Here is a 19,161-nt window from a genome sequence, read left to right as displayed (position 1 = left end):
AAGTGTATTCTCCCCTCCCACAACTCCTGGGCCCTCTCATGTGCAACTGCATTATATATAGCAGCGCACAAAACTAGCTAGCTGGAGGAAAATTGCATTTCCTAATGACAAAATATTGCCGTTTGAGTGCTGGAAATATGTAGCATCCCACTGCCTTGAAGAAAGATATTGCGGTCCCACACAACAAATAACACCTTTGCATTTGCAAACTTCATTATCTAAAAAAGAAGCCTAAACGCATGATCTAAAAAGGACCCTCAGCTTTATTAGTCTGATCATTTAACGCAAGCTAAACCAAGCTGCTTCACAATCCCATTGCAAGACTCTATTCCCCTCCCCCCTCCTCCTTTTGGGCACATTCAGACTTCTTCACATTGATTGTGGGGAGTCTGGGGAAATGGGTGCAATTGGGCAAATTCAGTATTAACTAGGAAAATCCTCTGCACTCAATAGGAGGCAGAAGTGCATACGTACACAGGCACAACTAAAATTAAATGCAACGAAAGCATTAGCCTGAACACGCCCGGGACTCCTCCATGTGGAGTGGCTGGCATAGATCGCCTGACAAAGCTAATATTGCCCCCGAGGATGGTGATTGGCTCCTGCTGACCCTTGACCTGATTCCTGGTTGGCCCTGGGCACTTGTGTGAACAACAAGTATCACTGCCGTTCCTCATCATCTCTAGTTTTCTGTCTTATTTGTCAAAGCTGTTCCTGGTTATTCCTATTGCTTGTCAACCCATCTTCCTAGTTCCATTCTATGTTCCAGTTTTCTTTTCTTGAGGTCCAGTTTCCAGTCTGCTTTCCAGACCACTGCCAGGCTGCTTAAAAAGAGAAGGAATGCTTTAAAAAGCATTTTTGTTTTAAGCCTGGGGGGGATCTCCATGGAAACAGAATGAGAAGTGCTTTCTGGTTATATCCGGATTTTCTTGAAATTGCTTTGGTCCATCAGGGGAACAGGAATCAGGAAAAGCGGAGTATACAGCACCTAAAACCCACTTTCACAGGTCATATGAAAATGCTTCTCATTCCGGGTGGGGAGAGTAGAACTGAACCCCATCAACCCTGCACACTGAATGAGAGAGGCTTGTTCTCCACCCCTGTCCATGCTCACCCCTGCATTGGGGGGTGAGCAGGGGAGGAGGCTTTCCTGCAGAAACAAGAGTTTGGGGCTGGGGAAGCGGAGGCTAGCAGGGGGAGGCAACTTCAGCCCTTTCCCTCCATGCAGGATGTCTGTCCACAGGCCAGCTATTCACGGTATGTCATGCGCAATAAAGAATACACAAACGGGAAGGCAAAGGGTGCCCAGTAGCAGGAGCCTTCAGTAGCAGGAGCTGAAGGAGCAGGGGGCAGCCAGTGCCGAGAGCCCCCTCCCCCCACTTTAGTTCCGTGAGGCTCAATCCTATACATTATCCTACTTGGAAGTAAACCTCATGCTGTTCAAGGGAGGCAGTGTGCCCAGGTTTTGCAGCCATGAAGTGTCATCCTACGCCTTTTAACACAGGAGGAAGTCCCATTGTATTCAGCAGGATTTACTCCCTGGGAAGAGCACAGAGGATCGCAGCCTTGCTCTGTCTGCATTTCTTTTCTATGGCTGGAACTTCATATACTACAAACCTGCCACCCCCATTTTCTGTATAACCTGGGATTGCCGGACATGTGTGATGTAGCTCAATCTCATATCAGGATCATATTTGAACTTAATTGACTGGAGGCTGATTGGAGGAGGACAGGAAGTGAGCTTTTAGGAATGGGAAAAGGGGCTAGTTACTGTGAATGGCGAAAGCTACTACGGTGCAATTGTGAAGGCTAGAAACAGCACTGTAATGCTTTTATGAATTGGAAAGGCAGGCTAGTTACTCTGACTGGCGAAAGCAGCTACTTCGCTATCCTGACTCTTCAGCTATCGTGACTCTTCAAAAATATGCAACTGCGGTATTCTGAAAGGGAAATACTGTCTGCAGACTGTGTATCCTATTGCCAATGGGGAAAAAGAGTGAATGAGGGAGAGAACGGGCAGCCCCACCCTTTGACCACATCACAGAGGTACACCCAGGATTTAATGTGGGGTGGGTGGGTGGGGCACACTGCAACAGAACTGCCTGGGAGCCACTTTAAGTAAAAATACAGACTAAAAGGACTTTCCAAAAATACAGCTTTTGAAGAGGGAAGCTGCTGGTTGGCTGCGGATTGGCGACAATGTCATCTGTCACAAATGACCCTGATGTGCGCTCCTTCCACATTGACCATGTAGATTGGCTCTAGTTTTCATCTGTACTGAATCATGGTTTCTGTTTAATGCAAAGAATTGTTAGGAGACTCGTAGACGTGATTGCCTGAGATCACCCAATGATCTTTAATTAGCCATAATGTACCACAAAGAAGGCCCTGTAATTCTCAAAGAAGGTATGACCAGGGCTTCAAGGGGCCAAAAACTTGAACTGTAACAAAAATAATTAGTGGGATATCTTAATGTTTCAGAACACCTGTGCTCCGTTACATTAAAGCCAGGCTGGACCCAAGACATGTTGCTGCCTGAGGTAGACAAGATGGCACTCTCCCCATTCCACACACAGAAGCCAACTAGGCTGGCAGTTGAATCTTACTTCAACATTGGTGACGGGACAGCATCCTCTGCTACACTTGAGGGCAACTTAGGGAGGCCTAAGGCAGGCTGAGTGCCACACACAGCTTTATCCTCCAACACCTCAACACTGTTCCCTGCCCCACCTAAATTATACAAATATTAATAATGGTTGTCACCACGGCAATATACTTCACCATAATTTCAGTGTCAATAAAACATACTGACTTACAGCGTATAGGTAGGTAGGTAGGTGTGTGTGTGTGTATATGAGAGAGAGTGAGCTGCTGCTTTGATTACAATGACTATAAGACTCCCTTGGAGCTCTCTCATGTAATTTAAGTAGCCCTTTCATAACTGCCAGAATGCAAGACACTGTGACTACAGATTGGAGATAAGTGATTAAAAAAAAGTTCCCAGACTGGGTAGATAAGATGATTTAAATCTGTGAATTTAAAATCCCTGATATGAAAAGCACATTGCACCTCCAGCATTTGTAAACAATCACTGGCATGAGATGGAGGTGTGCAGATTGCTGTGTGTGTGAGGGGGCGGGGGGGAGAAAACGGCATGGATCTTCAACAGGCCACGTTTATTACAGTCAACTCCTGGCTTAAGGCTAGAAGAAAAGTAATGTAATCTGAGCATCACAGAGATCATACAGATGACCAAAGTGTTCTGAGTAGTTTAGTCCTCTGAATCGTCTTACCAAGTGCAAGCGAGAATGTTACCACACATCAGGTGCAGATGCATGCTGCTAGGTTGTTTGCCAGAACGCACATTTGCATGGCCTCTTATCCCCTTTATATTTGGGAATAATGAAAATAAAAAGCCTTTCTGTATCTTCATCTCTCTTGCACACTATTTGCTCTTCATCGTTGGGGAGCAGGGGTTTTGTTGGCATACCAGGGCAGATTTACTGACAGAAGTGTATAGGATCCAGGGTGATTGCCACCGACGCATGTGGGTCAGATTTTGTCTTTTATAAGAAGGTCTTTGTAATAAGTGTATGTAATATAACAGAAGCACACACGCTCCAATGCATTTTGAAACAGAAAGGTTAAGCTGTTTTACCATGCATTACAATGTTTGGGTTTGGATCTGAGCTAATGAAACTGATGTTTTGTTTTAGTCCAAAAAACGAGTGAGGCCAACCTCCCCCCCCCCACACAGTTTTAATTACATTAGCACTGTGTCGGAGGTCCTAATCATACGTGTAAGCAGTATCAGAGGCTACAGGCCTGCATAGGTGGGCTCCTTAAGTACTATTGAAGCCAATGGAACTTAAACAGTCTAACTATACTCAGGATCACAAAGGTAGCCATTAAAACACTGGTGACTATCCCAAGACTGTAGCACAGATCTACAGTCTTGCAGTGGTCATGTGATTATCTTAACATGCCTCCACACTGATCTATCTTTCCGTTTATCAGATTTGTTTCCCACCCTTCAGCTCAGGGTTGCATAAATAGGGGTTATCCCATTTGTCAAATCATTGCAAAGACGATGGAAGTGTGCTGGGTTTGGGCTGTTTATGAATTGGACCCATGTTCAAGCAATCACATGGTTGCTTCCACACTGGGAGTCAAGCTGTTCATGGACCCACTAAACCAAGGGGAGGGCAACGTGTGGCTCTTCAGACGTTGTTGGGCTTCCATTCCCATGATCCCTGACCATTGGCTGTGCTGGCTAGGACTGACGGGAGTTGCAGTCTAGCAAAGCCACTTGTCAGGGGTGCTTTGATTTGGATTCCTGCATTGAACAGGGGGTTGGACTCGATGGTCTTGGCCCCTTCCATGTGTTTGTTGCAGCAAACACAAGAAAAAGTCTTGTGGCACCTTAAAGACTATCAAATTTACTATGGCATAAGCTTTCATGAGCCAATCAACTTTATCACTGGACTGTAATCAACAAAAACTTAAACCATAACAAATGTATTTGTCTTTAAGGTGCCACAAGACTCTCCTGTATTTGTCTTCCTCCAAGGATCTTAGAATAGCAGACATTGGGTTGATTTTTGCCCTAAGAACAACCATGAGAGGAAGTTAGGCTGGACTATAGTGATTTGCCCATGATCCCACAGTGGGCTTTATGGCTGAGTGGCGAGGGAACGGATCCTGACAGTGCAAACCTATGTACACCTATTCAGAAGTATGCCCCACTGAAATGAATGGGGCTTACTCCCAGTTCAATGTGTAAGGACTGCATCCTGAATTCCTCACATACAAAGCTCAAACTATTTATTCCAAAAGAAAAGTTCCAAAATCCACATTACCGTAATACCGTTATTAGGCCAACTCAAAGGCCACAAAGTATTTATGGTTGAGTATCTTAAATTACAAGGATTGAAGGCACACTGTGATTTTCTGTGTACAGTATGACTCTGTCAATAAGGCTTCCTCAAGGCCCTGGTAGAAAGTAAACTCCCTTGTTGATGCGCACACCTTATAGTGGTTGCTTTTAGATCTAAACGCTTTTATGGCAAGAAAGATTTACTTCATTTTAGAATTCTGTTTCCTTCTGCCCTATAGGGATTCTTTTTAAATGAAGTACCAAAATTGGAAGAAAAAAGCTGTAAAAACATCTAAATTCAAGCTCTTAGATGTCATTTATATTAAAATGTATTGCAAGACTGCTTGTTATTTCTTGCTTCCATATGCTGGTAGAGAGTGAAAAAGCAAGGGACCCTTTAAAAAGAAGTTCATTGTTTAGAGTGGGGGTGGGGAGTTGATGAGACTATCTTCAAAATTTCTTTCTAAAAGGTATTTAAGGCAAAGCTGAAAGTTGTCAGGGAAGAACTTCTTTCTGGCTTGATGCTTTTGGGAGGTTGGGAGATAAAACCAGCTTGCCCTTTTTGTTAGCTTCTCCTTTTCACTGCCACCAATTTTGTTGCAGTGCTGCCATCTGGCGGCCACCATTTCCCATCCACAGAATGTGTCAGTGAACAATGTTATATATTATGTTGTGCTACTCCCAGAAGCATTGGGAAGAAATGGTGTCCCCTTCCCCCAGCCATCAGCTGCCATTCCCCCACCTCCAGAATATACTCTGGTAATGATGCTGTCACTGGAAAAGACCCTGATGCTGGGAAAGATCGAAGGCAAAAGGAGAAGGGGTCGGCAGAGGATAAGATGGCTAGATAGCATCACCGATGCAATGAACATGAACTTGAGTACACTCCGGGAGAGAGCGGAGGACAGGAAGGCCTGGCGTGCTATGGTCCATGGGGTCACGAAGAGTCGGACACGACTGAACGACTGAACAACAACAACAATGATGCTGTGATGATGTAGGACAGGGATCCCCAACTTTTTTCAGCTGGTGGGCTGATTCTGGATATTGAGTGTGTGTCATGGGCACTTTCACAAAATGGATGCCATGGTTGGTGTCACCAGTCACAAAAAACCCATTTCGCAGAAGGCGAACAGGTGAGGCTAAAAGAAGAGTAATTTGCCCAAGAGCCGAAGTACCAGGTAGAAGTGGGGTCTGTGCTCATACACACAGGCGAGACACCCACACAGCCAGCACCTCCAAAAACCAGGCAAAACACACACACCTCACACGCATAAACAAACTTCAGGTAAAACACACATACTGCGCACAGACAAAGCACATGGCCATAGCAACCCCCGAACTCAGACAAAACACACACCAAACCACCACCGCCACCCAAATAAAGACAAAACATACCCTACACCAAAACTAACCAACCAACCAAGGTAGCACACACCACATACACCCCCAAAAGGCAACACACACACACACACAGCACAGGCAAAACAACTCTCACTACGCTCCACTAACCCATCTGGCCCCGCAGAACGCTCCCTACCATCCTCCCAGTGCACCTTTCTCTAGGCAGCTAGGCACACTTCAGAATGGAGTGCTGGGCCACAGCCACCCACTGTTTTCATTTCCTAAGGATGCTTTGGTGCCCATGTGGGGTCCCAGGATCATTCTGGAAAGGAAGATGGCACTGGAAGGCAGCACTTTGCTTTGCACCATGCGTGCTTCCCAGTTAAACAATGTTTTAATTAAAAACAATTTTTTCTTTTTTTAAATCAGGAGAGGCAGGAAGCCCGGCAGGTGCCAGGGGAGGTGTCTGTGGGCACGTTGGTGCCCATGGGCACCATATTGGGGGCCCCAGTGTAGCGTCATTCACAGGGGCATTCTGAAGGGGGAAATGATGACTGCTGCTCCCATCAGTAATGCCCCCCACTTTGCTCCACTGAAAATGGATGAACTCTCCCCACCCTCACCCCACTATTTTTTACCCTTGTGAACGCATAGACGAACCCTGCCTGTGGCTATATGTTGTAGGGGATGATTGGTAATGGAAGCTCATCTGTCATTACTCACCTCCTCATTTAGCAACTCCCAAACACACAGTTTGAAAACCACTTTCGTAGCCTAGAAGCCAGAAGCATTTTCATGTCAACATGCTATTGTGCTCAAACAAGGTTCAGCCAAATAAAACTCCTACTTCCCTTTTACTTCTAGACAACCAAGGTGAGGGGAGGCTGTTTACATCAGTTTGCAGCCATTTCCCTCCCCACCCCATTTCTGTGTCAGTGCTATTTTCTCTCTGTTTCAATCCTTCTTGAGTGATCTCAGCCAATCAAGGATTGCATATTAAATTCACATTACCTACTAATCAGAGTTGGCTATGTATTGATGATATTAAGAGCAAATGATGCTCATTTAGAATGAAGGCAATGCTTTTTATATTAGTCACATGGGCAGTCCTAACCAAGAGATCACTTTAACAAGTGAACAGGAACACCTGAAACATTAGGCTGATGGGAGTTGCAGTCCACCAACATCTGGAAGGCCACATGTTCCTCACTCCTGCTTCAAACCAAACAAGCCGAAACTCTCCACACAGCAGGAAGGCATTTCATTTTGGTTGCAGCAGCAACTAGTTTCATGTTCTGTTATCCTTAATCCTTTCCCATCCTTGACCCCAGGTATCTGTATTTTAACTTGTCTAATTCTAACATGTCTGAAAAAAGATCACGCCATTGGCGTTTGGAAGCATGAGATGAATTTAGAGGGGATTTAAATGTCCTGCTTTTCAGCATGGTGAAACGAACACAGCAGTAGATTAATGCAAGGATTTAAGCTCACCCAGCAGGAGAGCTTTGGGGGGAAAATGGCATTAACAGAGTTTAAGGACTGCCTCCTGAAGCAGCAAAATAGGGCGCCAACCCAATGAACAAGCACAAGGCAAAACCAGCAGAACTGACATACTCTAGCCTGTAGTCAGAGAACAGACAAAGAGCATCACAGGGAATCTCAACCCTGACTCACTCATGCAATCAGTAGCATGGGCAAGCCATTTGTTTTGACGTCCTTTGCACCATGCCACTGAAAACCTACAAAAAATCATCAGCATTGCATGCCAAACTGCTTCCCACAACGAATTTGCCACATGAAGCTGCCTCTACTTGCATGTGTGAATTGCACAGAGATAATTTATTGTCCTGTGTATTCTGAATAATCTAACTCTTCCTTGGGGGCAACTCTGATTCAGTTCTTTCAAAGAGAAACCAAAACTGTCTTCCACACCATTTTAAAACTCGTGTGGAAGATGGTGTGGTTTCTCTTTGAAAGAGTTGTCCACAAGGAAGAGCTATAATACTTGAAATGTGCTGGGCAATAATAAAGGATCTTCAGTGCCCCTTTAAATGCTTTTCAAGACCATAATCTTCCCGAGAAGGGTTTGAGGTCTCGTCCCCCTTTGTTCCTGCAGTTGGTGCAGAGCTGGTGTTAAGGGTAGGCATGGTTTGACCCACGCCCCAGCAGGGGCCTGTTGACAAGAGCCCACTGGATGTGCTCCTCTTATTCACCATTGCAATCTGCATCTCACTCTGGCCGGATAACTGTGGCAGTGCTGGTGGTGAAGAGGAGCAGGAGATGCCCCTGCCTACTTGCTTCCTGGCTCTCTGCCTGTCAAGCAGGCAAGTGGTAGCAATAATGAGAAGGAGGCGGAGGAGCAATGGCAGTGTGAAGGTAGACTCACTGAGGGAGGGGGCCCATTGAGGGTGTTTCGCCTAAGGGCCCCCCAAAACCTGGAGTCAGCACTGATATGGTGCCTTCCTTCCTTTCCTCCAAGGTGTAAACTGAGTCTCAATTAAGATATTTTCATTACTGCATCATACGGAGAATGTGAAAAATCAGATGCATGCTTACAATCTGTTGCAACTTGGCTATTTACGTCCATTAGGAAAATGTAGCTTCTGTTGACACGATCACAGTTCGAAGAAGATCTAGAACCTGGCAAGCTTCGCCAATGTGGCCATGTATTGATTTCAATGGTAGTGGCCATTTTGGGGGTGGTGTGGTGGTGAGCAAATGTACAGTATTGTGTCTCAGCCAAAACACCTAAGAGCTGTGAATTAGAAAAGATCTCTGCTAATGGTTCTCTTGCGTTATAGCCCAAGGCAGTTCAAACTTGACTGCAATCTCCCGGGTAAAAATGCCAACCACCGCGTATCGGTTGATAAGTTTGAGAATATGATGAAGTGACAAATTGGGAGCAGTGGGAGTAAAAACACAGATTCAGATCTAAAATGACTCCTATTCTTGCTATCCATAGTCTTTGCTTTTGGTAACCTTTAGAGCAGGGGTAGGCAACCTGTGCCCGCCAGGTGTTGTTGCACTCCAACTCCCATCATTCCTGACCATTGGCTAGGCTGGCTGGGGCTGATGGAAGCTGGAGTCCAACATCATCTGGAGGGCAACAGGTAGCCTACCCCTGTTTTAGAGCATACTATTCTCCATACTGTGAACACAACACCTAAGAAGGCAGATGTATGACTAGTGATAACATTACTCTGGAATGGAGGAGCTGTGGGTAAATTAACCCAAGATTGATAGTCACAAACACTTATCCAATTGGCAAAAGTCTTCATGTGAAGGAGTAATGTTCCCCTATATTATACAGCTAACGTCACATGTGATCACCACATTGTGCCCAATTCACAAGATTCTTCACCCTTAAATAGAATGATCATGTGAATTCTGCATCTGTGTGATTGTGTATCCATGTGGAACTTCAATCCCCTGTAATATGATCTGTGTGGTGGGGGGGGTGGGGGAGGAGGGGGGAGTCATTCTCCAACACATGATGACTCTTGCCTGTCCGCTGAGTTGTGAACTAGGCTTTATGATCATAGGGTCAGTCTGCACTTGGGATGACATCCAATGTTATGCAAACAGACTTCCACTCATGCAGTGGGACTTCCGCTTCCTCCCCTCCCCCTGTACCCCTCCCAAATCTGTTCCAGCAGGTCCTCCAGCTCTCTAGAACAGATTTTGGGGGCTGCAGGGAGAAGGGGAATCTGTTCCACCAGTGGTCGGACACCGCTGGATGTAACCCTTGGATTCCAGTTTCCTTCTAGCCAGTTCCAAACTGTCGTTCTGAAAGTACTGCATGTCTTATTCATATCTGCATTTTTCTTAAAGTCCTAATTTCTGAAGGAATGGAATTTGCAATGTTGCTCCTATGTACTGATTTTTGACATTCCTGAAATGTTACTAAGATATGCGCAATTAAGGCAGAAAAACATATATGAAATCTCAATGTGAAAAGGTGCAGTGAAAAGTATATTTGAAGCTAATATTTCAAATAGTCTTGAGCAGGGCATGCCACCAATATCCGTGGAACTGGCTTATGCACTATTGTATTTTAAATCCTATATTCACGTAAAGTAAAATGCTTTTTCCTCTGTCAGAATGTTATTGCAATTCTCTTTTAGGATTAATAGCCTCAATGCGCACCAACTTCAAATGACCTTTTGATTAATTTTCAGTTTTCCTTGCAGAACACTCTCTCCTCATTCTGAGCTTGTTTGGCTAGTATATTGTCAGGGCCTAACTAGATGGTATGGGGTACACTTGGCCTCTACCAACCCATATCTCCCCCCATGTGTCTCCTCCATAGTGTCTGGTAAAACAAATGTGAAAACGGATTATTTATTTGGAACTCCCAAGGAAAGCTAGGCTTGCTCCCTTTTTACTGTCCTTCTGTCGGCAGGCAAAGACTGTAAGTGGGTCTGTTAGGGTGGGCACTGTACCCCGCCCCCCGTAATTGTTATGATTGTATTGTATTGTATTGTTTTATTGTTTTATCAATTTTAATTGTTTCTGTATGCCACCTTACAGAAAAGCGGAACCAAAATAAATAAATAAATAAATTTAGCGATTTTAATCATTTTTTCAGACATTTATTGTCTTTCAAAGTGACTCACATCAATAAACAGGAGATACAAGCCCTGCCATCAGCCTTACAAACTAACAAATAAGCCAAGATTTGTAAAAACAAGACCTACTTTACAATCCTGGCTTGTAAAAGGAGCTACAAGCCAGGATCCCAGCTTCAGACAACACATTGCCCAAACCATTTCTGGTTCTTTTAGTGGTTCATGCTAGAGAGAGGAGCCAAGTGGGAGGGAACGGGTTTCATGCACCCACACAAGCTTGTTTATATTGTTATGCCAGGATTTGTCAGAACCCTGGTTTACCATTCTGTGCAAACAGGGCTAGTATGTCTGCATCAGTGAACCTCACTAAATCCAGAGCAACAGCTGAGACACTTTTTACAGGTGCAACGTGAGAAGGTTAGGCTGATGACCACAATCAAACACCCCATAAGAAGACTTAGATTAGTTCAAGAAGACAAGGCTAGAAGAGCAGGCCAGCCATCCTGTCTCCTGAGCAACAGCCTCTGTTGCAGAACACCGTGCTTCATACTACTGTGTTTCAATCTGATCTTGGAAACAGAGCACTGGGGTGAGAGAGAGCGCACATAGCTCTCTACAGTGTCTTTACAATGTTTTCACAACTCTCCTGTCCTAGCAACAGGACCTTTCCAGTGAGGGTGGGCTTTTGTCACACCTGTGTTGCATAGGATCCAGGGATCTTCCATCAAGACCTTTGTTCTGTCTTTCCACAGTGCTCTAAATCCACAATATTTTGTCACTGATAATATGGTGTGTGTATGTTTTACCCTATGCTGACAGGCACAACACCACTTCAAATGCTGCACGGAATGTGATTGCAGAAATGTAATGGGTACCGTATTAGACAGTGCCTGTGACCCCATTCCCAAATAGCGATGCAACTCCTCTTCAAACCACTACATTTTGTGGCCTTTTAAGAAGAGTTTATTTGAATGTTTTATTCAGAGCTACTTGTTCCCCTGCTCTGGCACTTATCGAGGCCCCTTTTTAGAAAGAAGTGATGAATGTGAATAACCCTTCTAATCTGCAAGGCCACTGCCTTTCTCACCACAGCCTTCCCTCACCATTTTGTGTTTCTTTTGCTTACAAAAGAAAAAAAAGTTATTTAGTTCTTTGAAGGCTATGTGCGCTCTCTCTTGCTCTCTCTCCAGTGCCAGAATACATATCTCCCTCGATTTTGTTTTCAAAGTGGCTGACTGCAATAGAGCTACCCCTAAGATCAAGCCAACTTCCCCTGCTGCACCTCCCAACTGTTACATGGGGATGGGATACAGACCCCTAGTCTGCAGAGGAAGGCGACACATTCTCATTTCACGCCAGTTTGATTAATGAGTCTCGACTAATTGTGCGAAAGATTCCAGACCTTTACAACGCAAGTTCGGGTTATTGTTTGGCCAATCACAGCCAGCATGTGAAAATAAGAGATGTTTAGTTTTCAAGCACCGGAGCCAAAAGAGGGCAGTTTGGAGCAAGTCACAGAGCAACACCCACTTCTTTGAAGAGATGTTACTATGCTCTGCTAAACCTGTAAACCTCTGGCTGAAAGCATCTCTACCTCCCCCACCTCCCGCACCCTACCACCATTTCTTGACTCTCCTGGTTTTCAAACAGAGCTTGCCCCCGCCTCATCTCTCCAAGTGCAAGCAAGACACATCTGCTAATGCGCAGATGGATGGATTTCACGTTTCAGGGTTTTTAATATTTCACTTTAATATTTTTTTCCTAGAGAATGATCCTGCTGAGAGGTTGAGAATCGGTGTTGATCATTTCCTCCCCTGCCCGCCCCCCTCTCTGACACTTGGGTATACTGCTCTGAAATATATCCCATGAGAAAACATTAAACAAAAAAAAAAGTGGGTGGGGGGAGGAAAGGAATGGAAAGGAAAGGGGAAAGAAAGGCTGCTTTTCAAAGCGTACTTCTCAATCTGCCCACATCAAAATAAGAGACAACTGGCCCTTTGAAGTTCAGGACACAGAATTCTCACCCAGTCTGCATGGGAATAAAAGAAATTTGCTTTATAAATCACGTGTGCAACTGTGCGTGCTCTCTCTCTCTCTCTCACACGCACGCACACACTTCTCCCCTTGCCAGAATCAAAAATATGGGCAGAAGGGCTTATAGACCTTATAACCTGTCTCCAGAAAGATTAAACCAAATAGCCCTTGCCTATTCTATGTAACACATGATGGGCTGGCCCTATAAAGTAAGGATAAGGGCTTTGCCATATCTGCAGTAACAAAGCAAAATCAGCGTTTAAAAGTTGGCAAACATAGGCTGCTAGTATACACACATAGCAACCTCTGATGACCAGCGCTGTGGTATGTCACTGAGATCATGCCACTATTCAGTCTGTGGTATCCACCTGTTACTTCTTGCAGATCTTGCAGAGCAAGGACTTTGCATTTGTGATGCACATGTACAGTGCCTAGCACAATAGTTGCATGGCCAATGGAAGGAGCAGACAGTGCACCCAGCCTGCCAATGCTTTACCCTTCCCACCACCCTGCCCACTACCATTATGTGGCAATGCACTTGAAGCCTTGTCATCCTGAGGGGGAAAGTGAAAGACAGAACGAAGGACACAGGTGAACTTAGGTACATGGAGGCTGAAGGAACATCACAGCAGGTGGTGGACTGAGAAGCAGGAGCCTGAGGAGGAGGCCTCAAGGAAAGGGGCTTTTAGGAAAAGAACACTGAAGGAAGGGAAGACAGTAGAAAGAAGGGAAGCCGCTGGGAAAGTATGAGTGGAAGAGTTCTCCACAGGAATGAGAGGGAGTGGGCCAGAGAGGAGTGCAAAGGGGAAGAGAAGAAGCAGTCGGTTGAGTAGAGAAGAGAGTTAAACATAGGAGGACTGAAGAAAAGGCCAGGGGGTGGTGAGGGGGAGTATATGAGAGGGGAAGAGGAAACCATGGGTCTAGGAAAGGCAGAATAGGGAGGAGGAGGCCAAGTGGAATAGCCTGAGGGAAACGTCCGTGTTTGGCTGAAATTGAAACACACCCCCCCCCCCCGGTGCTGTTAATGTTCATAGTTGCTCTACAACCTTTATCCTGTGTAGCACAAAACTGCTTTATGGATGGGAACTCTTGACCCCAAAACTCTTCAAAGTGTCATTAACTTTAGGATCCAATCATGGATTTACTCATGTGAAAAGCAGCATATATACCATTTGAAATGGTGGCCAGCGAGATCTTACCTGGCTTATAGTGGTGAAGTTTGGAAACTCCTGGCCAGGTTTCCTCTGTTGGGACCCCCAGTACCTGCACAAAGCAAGAGACAAAGATTAATGTCTCTCCAAAATATATGTATGCAGCCTAGATTCTGCTCTCAGTTACACTCCTGAAAAGGGGCCCAGCAAGGTTTTCTTGCCAGGATGGCTGGGAATACAAACGTGTTTGAGTGACTGCACCAACAGGTGGCATTTCCTATCAGCAGTTGTAAGAATCACTGTACAGTCTTATTTACACCTAAGGTGCTCCCCTGGAAACCAGGATTGCATTGATGACTGACTCTTGACAGTAGTCGCTTCCCCAAATGATAGGCATTCAAAAGCCGTTCACTGTGGCTGTGATAGAGACCCCTGCTGTTTTGAGATGAAAAGGAATAGATAGTAAACGGATCTTCTGACAGGTGTTCAAAAACAATTCAGGGCACAATTCAAAGGCATACTGGGCCTCAAGAACACTGCATCTTGATTAGGTGCTCTGAGTCTACCTTAGAACTCTGCCCTCAAACAAACAAATCCATGCCAATAAAAATGAGAAACCCCAAAGCAAGCTTTTTTTCACTGGCTGAATGGAAGATGCAAGGCCAGGCTCTTCTGGATACTGTTTGTCTTTAGAACTGCACCTGTTGTATTGCTTTGTTTTAAAAGGATATTCACCAAACTCTGAATGCAATTAATTATATTAATATGCATCCAAACACTTCTTTCTACCTTGTACATTTTGAAACAGAGAGTTCACCAAAAATAGAGGTATGGGTGCACTGCACTTGCAAAAGTAGTAACAGGGTGGGGTCTGTTCTGGGCAGGGTAGGGTGCGTGGGCATCTCCAGACGCACCCAGTGTAGGACCTGCTTCCACGCATGTATCACTAGCTGGATGGGGAACAGAAAGCTCAACGAGAGACTGCAAATTTGGTTCCCCTATCTGATCCTGCAGACAGGGCTGCATGCAAGGAGTCCTCTTTAAAAAGCCAAAATCCTGGCATTTGGTTCTTTGGGAGGGGAAGCAGGAGGCTGGATTCAGTTCCTCTCCTCCTCTGCGAAATCCACGGACACCAATGGATCAGAGTAACTATGGGTTCCTTCCCATAGCTTTTATCTTGCTATTGAGATCGCTCAAGCACAGAAGTTTGCGGGCTCTTTACATGACACCGTGGAACTCCAAGGCATCTCCTGCGCTAAATGCCCTTTGTTCCATTTTTAAATAGATCGCAGATAATGAGCTATCAAATCACCCCGTTGTGTTCCGCTTGAGTTTCCTCCGTGAAAAGAGGAAAAGCGGCAAGAAGAGGAGCGAGATCAGTGAAAGATAATGGAAGACTCAGATATGGGGAGAAGAAGGGGGAAGGGGGTGGGGGGAAAGGAAGCGGGTGAAAAAGGGAGTCGTTGTGATCCTGCATTTAAAACGGAAGCAGGAAGCTCTGTTTTAAATGCAGGATTTTAGGCTGGTGTAGAGATGTGTGGGGGTGGGGGCAGAGGGCAAGGTAGTAGCATTTTGTTAAGCAGTGCTAAACCTGAGCACAGATAACTGTGTATATCACTGACTTGACTATTATCTATTCAGGTGTGTTTTTTAAATATATGGATTTGGTGCAAGGATGAGTGGGGCTGAGGCAGATTCCAGCAACAGGGACTGGCCTTCTTATCTACTCACAGATATCACACACAACTTTCTAATCTAGGGGCTAGCTTTGCTAGTGTTTTGACAAAATTTCTTTTTCAAAGGCTACATAAGGGGTTGGACTCGATGGTCTTATAGGCCCCTTCCAATCCTACTATTCTGTGATTTTATGAAGCTACCTGACTCCCATGTGTTAGGCAACAGGGGCTCCCCCACCCTTTCAAAAGGAAGAGAAAAGTAATGGAAACATAAGATGCACCTTGAAAATAGTCAGACAGTTGTATGGGCATGAGGAAGAGGATTGTATCGCTGATCACCACGGATGTCATGAGGCCCTGTCCCACAAGGGTACCATGACAGCCCCACACCCAGATCGCTGTCACTCCACAAGTTAGTTGTTACTGATAGCACTTGCTGGGAGGAAGAACTGAATCTTCCCAACACCTACGAATTGCAGGTTGAATGCTGGGAAAAGGCAGTCTCCGCAACAGAAGTGCAAGCTCAGACAACAAAAGAGTTAACCTGGGCACTGTCACTGTAAAAAACAAAACAAAAGTGCTTTTAATGTTTTGGTTTTGCAAATTGTACTAAATTTGTGCATGCAGCCAGATGAGCCAAAATAAAGATTCCAGATGATCAGCGAAGATCTACTTTTTCTTTAATAGACCTAAGAGTTAAGAGTTTTGAGAGGTGGGTCCAGCTTGAAGGTTTTTTCATTTTTATTAGTAATTAAAGGATTGTAATTTGATTTATACTATTTTAATGGTTATTTATAACATTCTGCTGCAAGCACCTTTGAGGGATACATGTCAAAACAGCAGTACATAACTTTAAAAAGTTAAAATAAAATAAAGAGTTTAACAAGAAGGAACAGAAAGTGCAGCAACTCCACTTTTGTGTGCCTCCTTCAATCTGCTATCAGTTTAATTGGTTTTTAATTTTTGATGAAAGAGGAGACATCAAAGAGGCGTCACTTTCATTTATCTTAGTGTTTGTAAGAAAATTGCCAAATATAGATTAGCTTATGGGATACAACCCTAAATTTAACATGTCAGGACTGAGGCTTTCAATCAAATTCTTTTTCTCTTCAGCATTCATCGTTGTGAGTCACGCACGTGTGTGTGCGCGCATGTGTGCGCTGACCCTTTGAGATGCTAATGATTTTTGTTTCAGTTCCCCAAATGGATCATCATACTCACCACCCAGATCTTCTCCAACTGTTCAAAGGTGTTGCAAACCCCTGGAAACAGCAGCTGACCATGAAGCATCTCAACAAATATGCAGCCTGCACCCCTGGAGGGAAAATGGTATTCTCTTCATTCAATCAGCCCACACAATACAGACCTTAAAATGCACACATAAATAAGTCTCGTGCAAAATGTTTTAGAAGGCATTGAATGGTACGTATCGGCATGTTAAAAATATTCCACATGATGTAAACACACACATGCACACACACACACATGCACGCACACACATCTGACATAACATGCTTGAGGCAATCCAGATGATCCCTTATGTTTTGGATTAGTTCATTCCCTTTTTTGTTATTTCAGACCTTCAGAGACAGGCTGATGCATCAGTGGGTCCCTTTTTACATTATGCTGAGCAAGTGGAACATAGGAAGCTGCCTTATACTGAGTCAGGCCGTTGGTCCATCTAGGCCAGTACTGTTGACAGTGACTGGCAGCAGTAGCTCTCCTCTCCAGGGTTTCAGGAAGGAGTTTTTCCTGCCCCACCCAGACACTGGGGATTGAACCCGGGACCTTCTGCATGCAAACCAGTGGCTCTACCACTCAGCCATGATCCCTCCCCAGGGAGCCACTGCAGCACATCTACTTCTCATCCTACAGTGGTTATGCGAGTTTGCTTGGTCCACATGGGAGAAGCCTACACTGCAGCTCCTCCCTCTGTTATCATGGGCATCACTGGCTGAGGAGCCATGACAGGTGAAAGAGGTATTTAACCCTCCCCCTGTGCTATTTTCCTGATCAAAACCACCCCTCTCCCTCCCACAAGCTAAACAGCATGGGAGGAAAGGGCCAAACCTCCCTGTGTGCCACTGCCCAAACCCAGTTTGGCATCTTCCCCAGCTGCCTTTAAATCAGGGGTGCAGAACCTCTTTCAGCGCGAGGGCTGAATTCCATTTTGGAGAAGCTTTGGGGGCCCACGTTCCAGTGGTAGGTGTGGCAGAAGGCAAAACGGTGGGGCCAAAAGTACCATCATATTTTCACTAAAAGTTCCTACTGCCAGTAACTAAGCCTTAGGAGAGGCATTTCAATCTTTTGGAATAGGGGGAAATAAACTCTACAAAAGCCAGGAAACTACCAGTTGATCAGTGAGTGGTTGGGGGAAAGGGCATGGCCATGCGGGGAACCCAGATTTGGCCCCCAGGCTTGGGGTTCTACAACCCTGCTTTAAATCAAAACAAAATAGCTGGGAAATCCAATCACAAATCTCTCCAATCACATCTGTTTTGGTCCTTAAAGCAATTCTAGAAGAAGGCCGAGCCAATTTTATATACCATTTTATATACATATTATGCCTGTGGCTGCCAGTCTGCTACCAAGCTAAGTTTAAAGTGCTGATGCTAGTATTAAAAGCTCTAAACAGCTTGAGACCAGGTTACCTCATGGAACGTCTCTCCCTATACCAACCTCCCAGGCCACTACAATCTTCAGAGAAGGCCCAGTTGTCCATGCTGCGGCCTATGAATTTCTGTTTGGCGGTGACAGGGAGACAAGCCTTCACTGTGTGGTGTCCGCCCAGCGGAATGAGTTCCCCTCTGCGGTATGTCAAGCCTCAACACTGACATATTTTAGGCATTTATTGGGATTCATCACATGGAGCTTTTATCCTGCTATTCAGATGGCTCTGTCATGGAAGTTTGTGGGCTCTTTAGATGACATCATTACCCTCCAGGGTGTCTCCTGCCATTTTCCCCAGCCTATCCCATGTTTTCCCCAAACACAAAAAATATAGTATTTTTCCCACCCCGCAGAACAGGGGCGCCATGACCTCCACGTGAAATTCTCCCATAGTGGAAGACGCCGCTCTGTCTGCCTGCTGTGGCCTTTGTTTTTGGTTGCTGCGGGTGCGGGCAGGGTGACAAAGGCATTGAGGATGGGAGTGGGGTTGCAGGGAAGGAGACCCAAGGAGATTTGACAGGCGCGAGGGCAAGAATCGCCTGCTGATTGCGTCTCCTGCCTCTGCATTTCTCAATCGGAGGGAGAAGAGGGTAAAATGCCTCCCTGCAACAAAGGGAGACACATCTGCTCCCCACCCCACCAAGCTCAGAAGCAATATCCTCTGTTGTTTCAGAGCACCCTATTAAGTTCAATGTGGCTTACTCCCAAGTAAGTGTGCCCTGGATTGCAGAATTATACCGTGGTATTATCTCTACTCAGAAGTAAGTCAGAGGTTTCCTGCGAGAAAACAGTACAGCAGAAGTTGAGCTTTGAAAACAAGACTCTCCCCCCCCCCCCGCTCC

General features: G+C 45.2%; 1 protein-coding gene across 1 annotated transcript in view; it reads right to left on the bottom strand.

Moving 5' to 3' along the window:
• Window positions 1-19,161, bottom strand: part of CDK15 (cyclin dependent kinase 15) — a 65,605-nt gene that overhangs the window by 21,652 nt on the left and 24,792 nt on the right. Inside the window, exons 9-10 of the mRNA XM_084818023.1 lie at window positions 16,871-16,964; window positions 14,022-14,085 (exon numbers count right to left, since the gene is read on the bottom strand). Of these exons, the coding sequence (XP_084674149.1) occupies window positions 14,022-14,085; window positions 16,871-16,964 (158 nt within the window). The remainder of the gene's footprint in view (window positions 1-14,021; window positions 14,086-16,870; window positions 16,965-19,161) is intronic.

This window comes from Heloderma suspectum, chromosome 1, assembly GCF_057233095.1.
Source record: "Heloderma suspectum isolate Gila_16-S chromosome 1, 16-S_ref, whole genome shotgun sequence".
Lineage (NCBI taxonomy): Eukaryota > Metazoa > Chordata > Lepidosauria > Squamata > Helodermatidae > Heloderma > Heloderma suspectum.
Note: the sequence above shows the minus strand (reverse complement) of the source record. Positions and strands in the feature narration are given on the sequence as shown.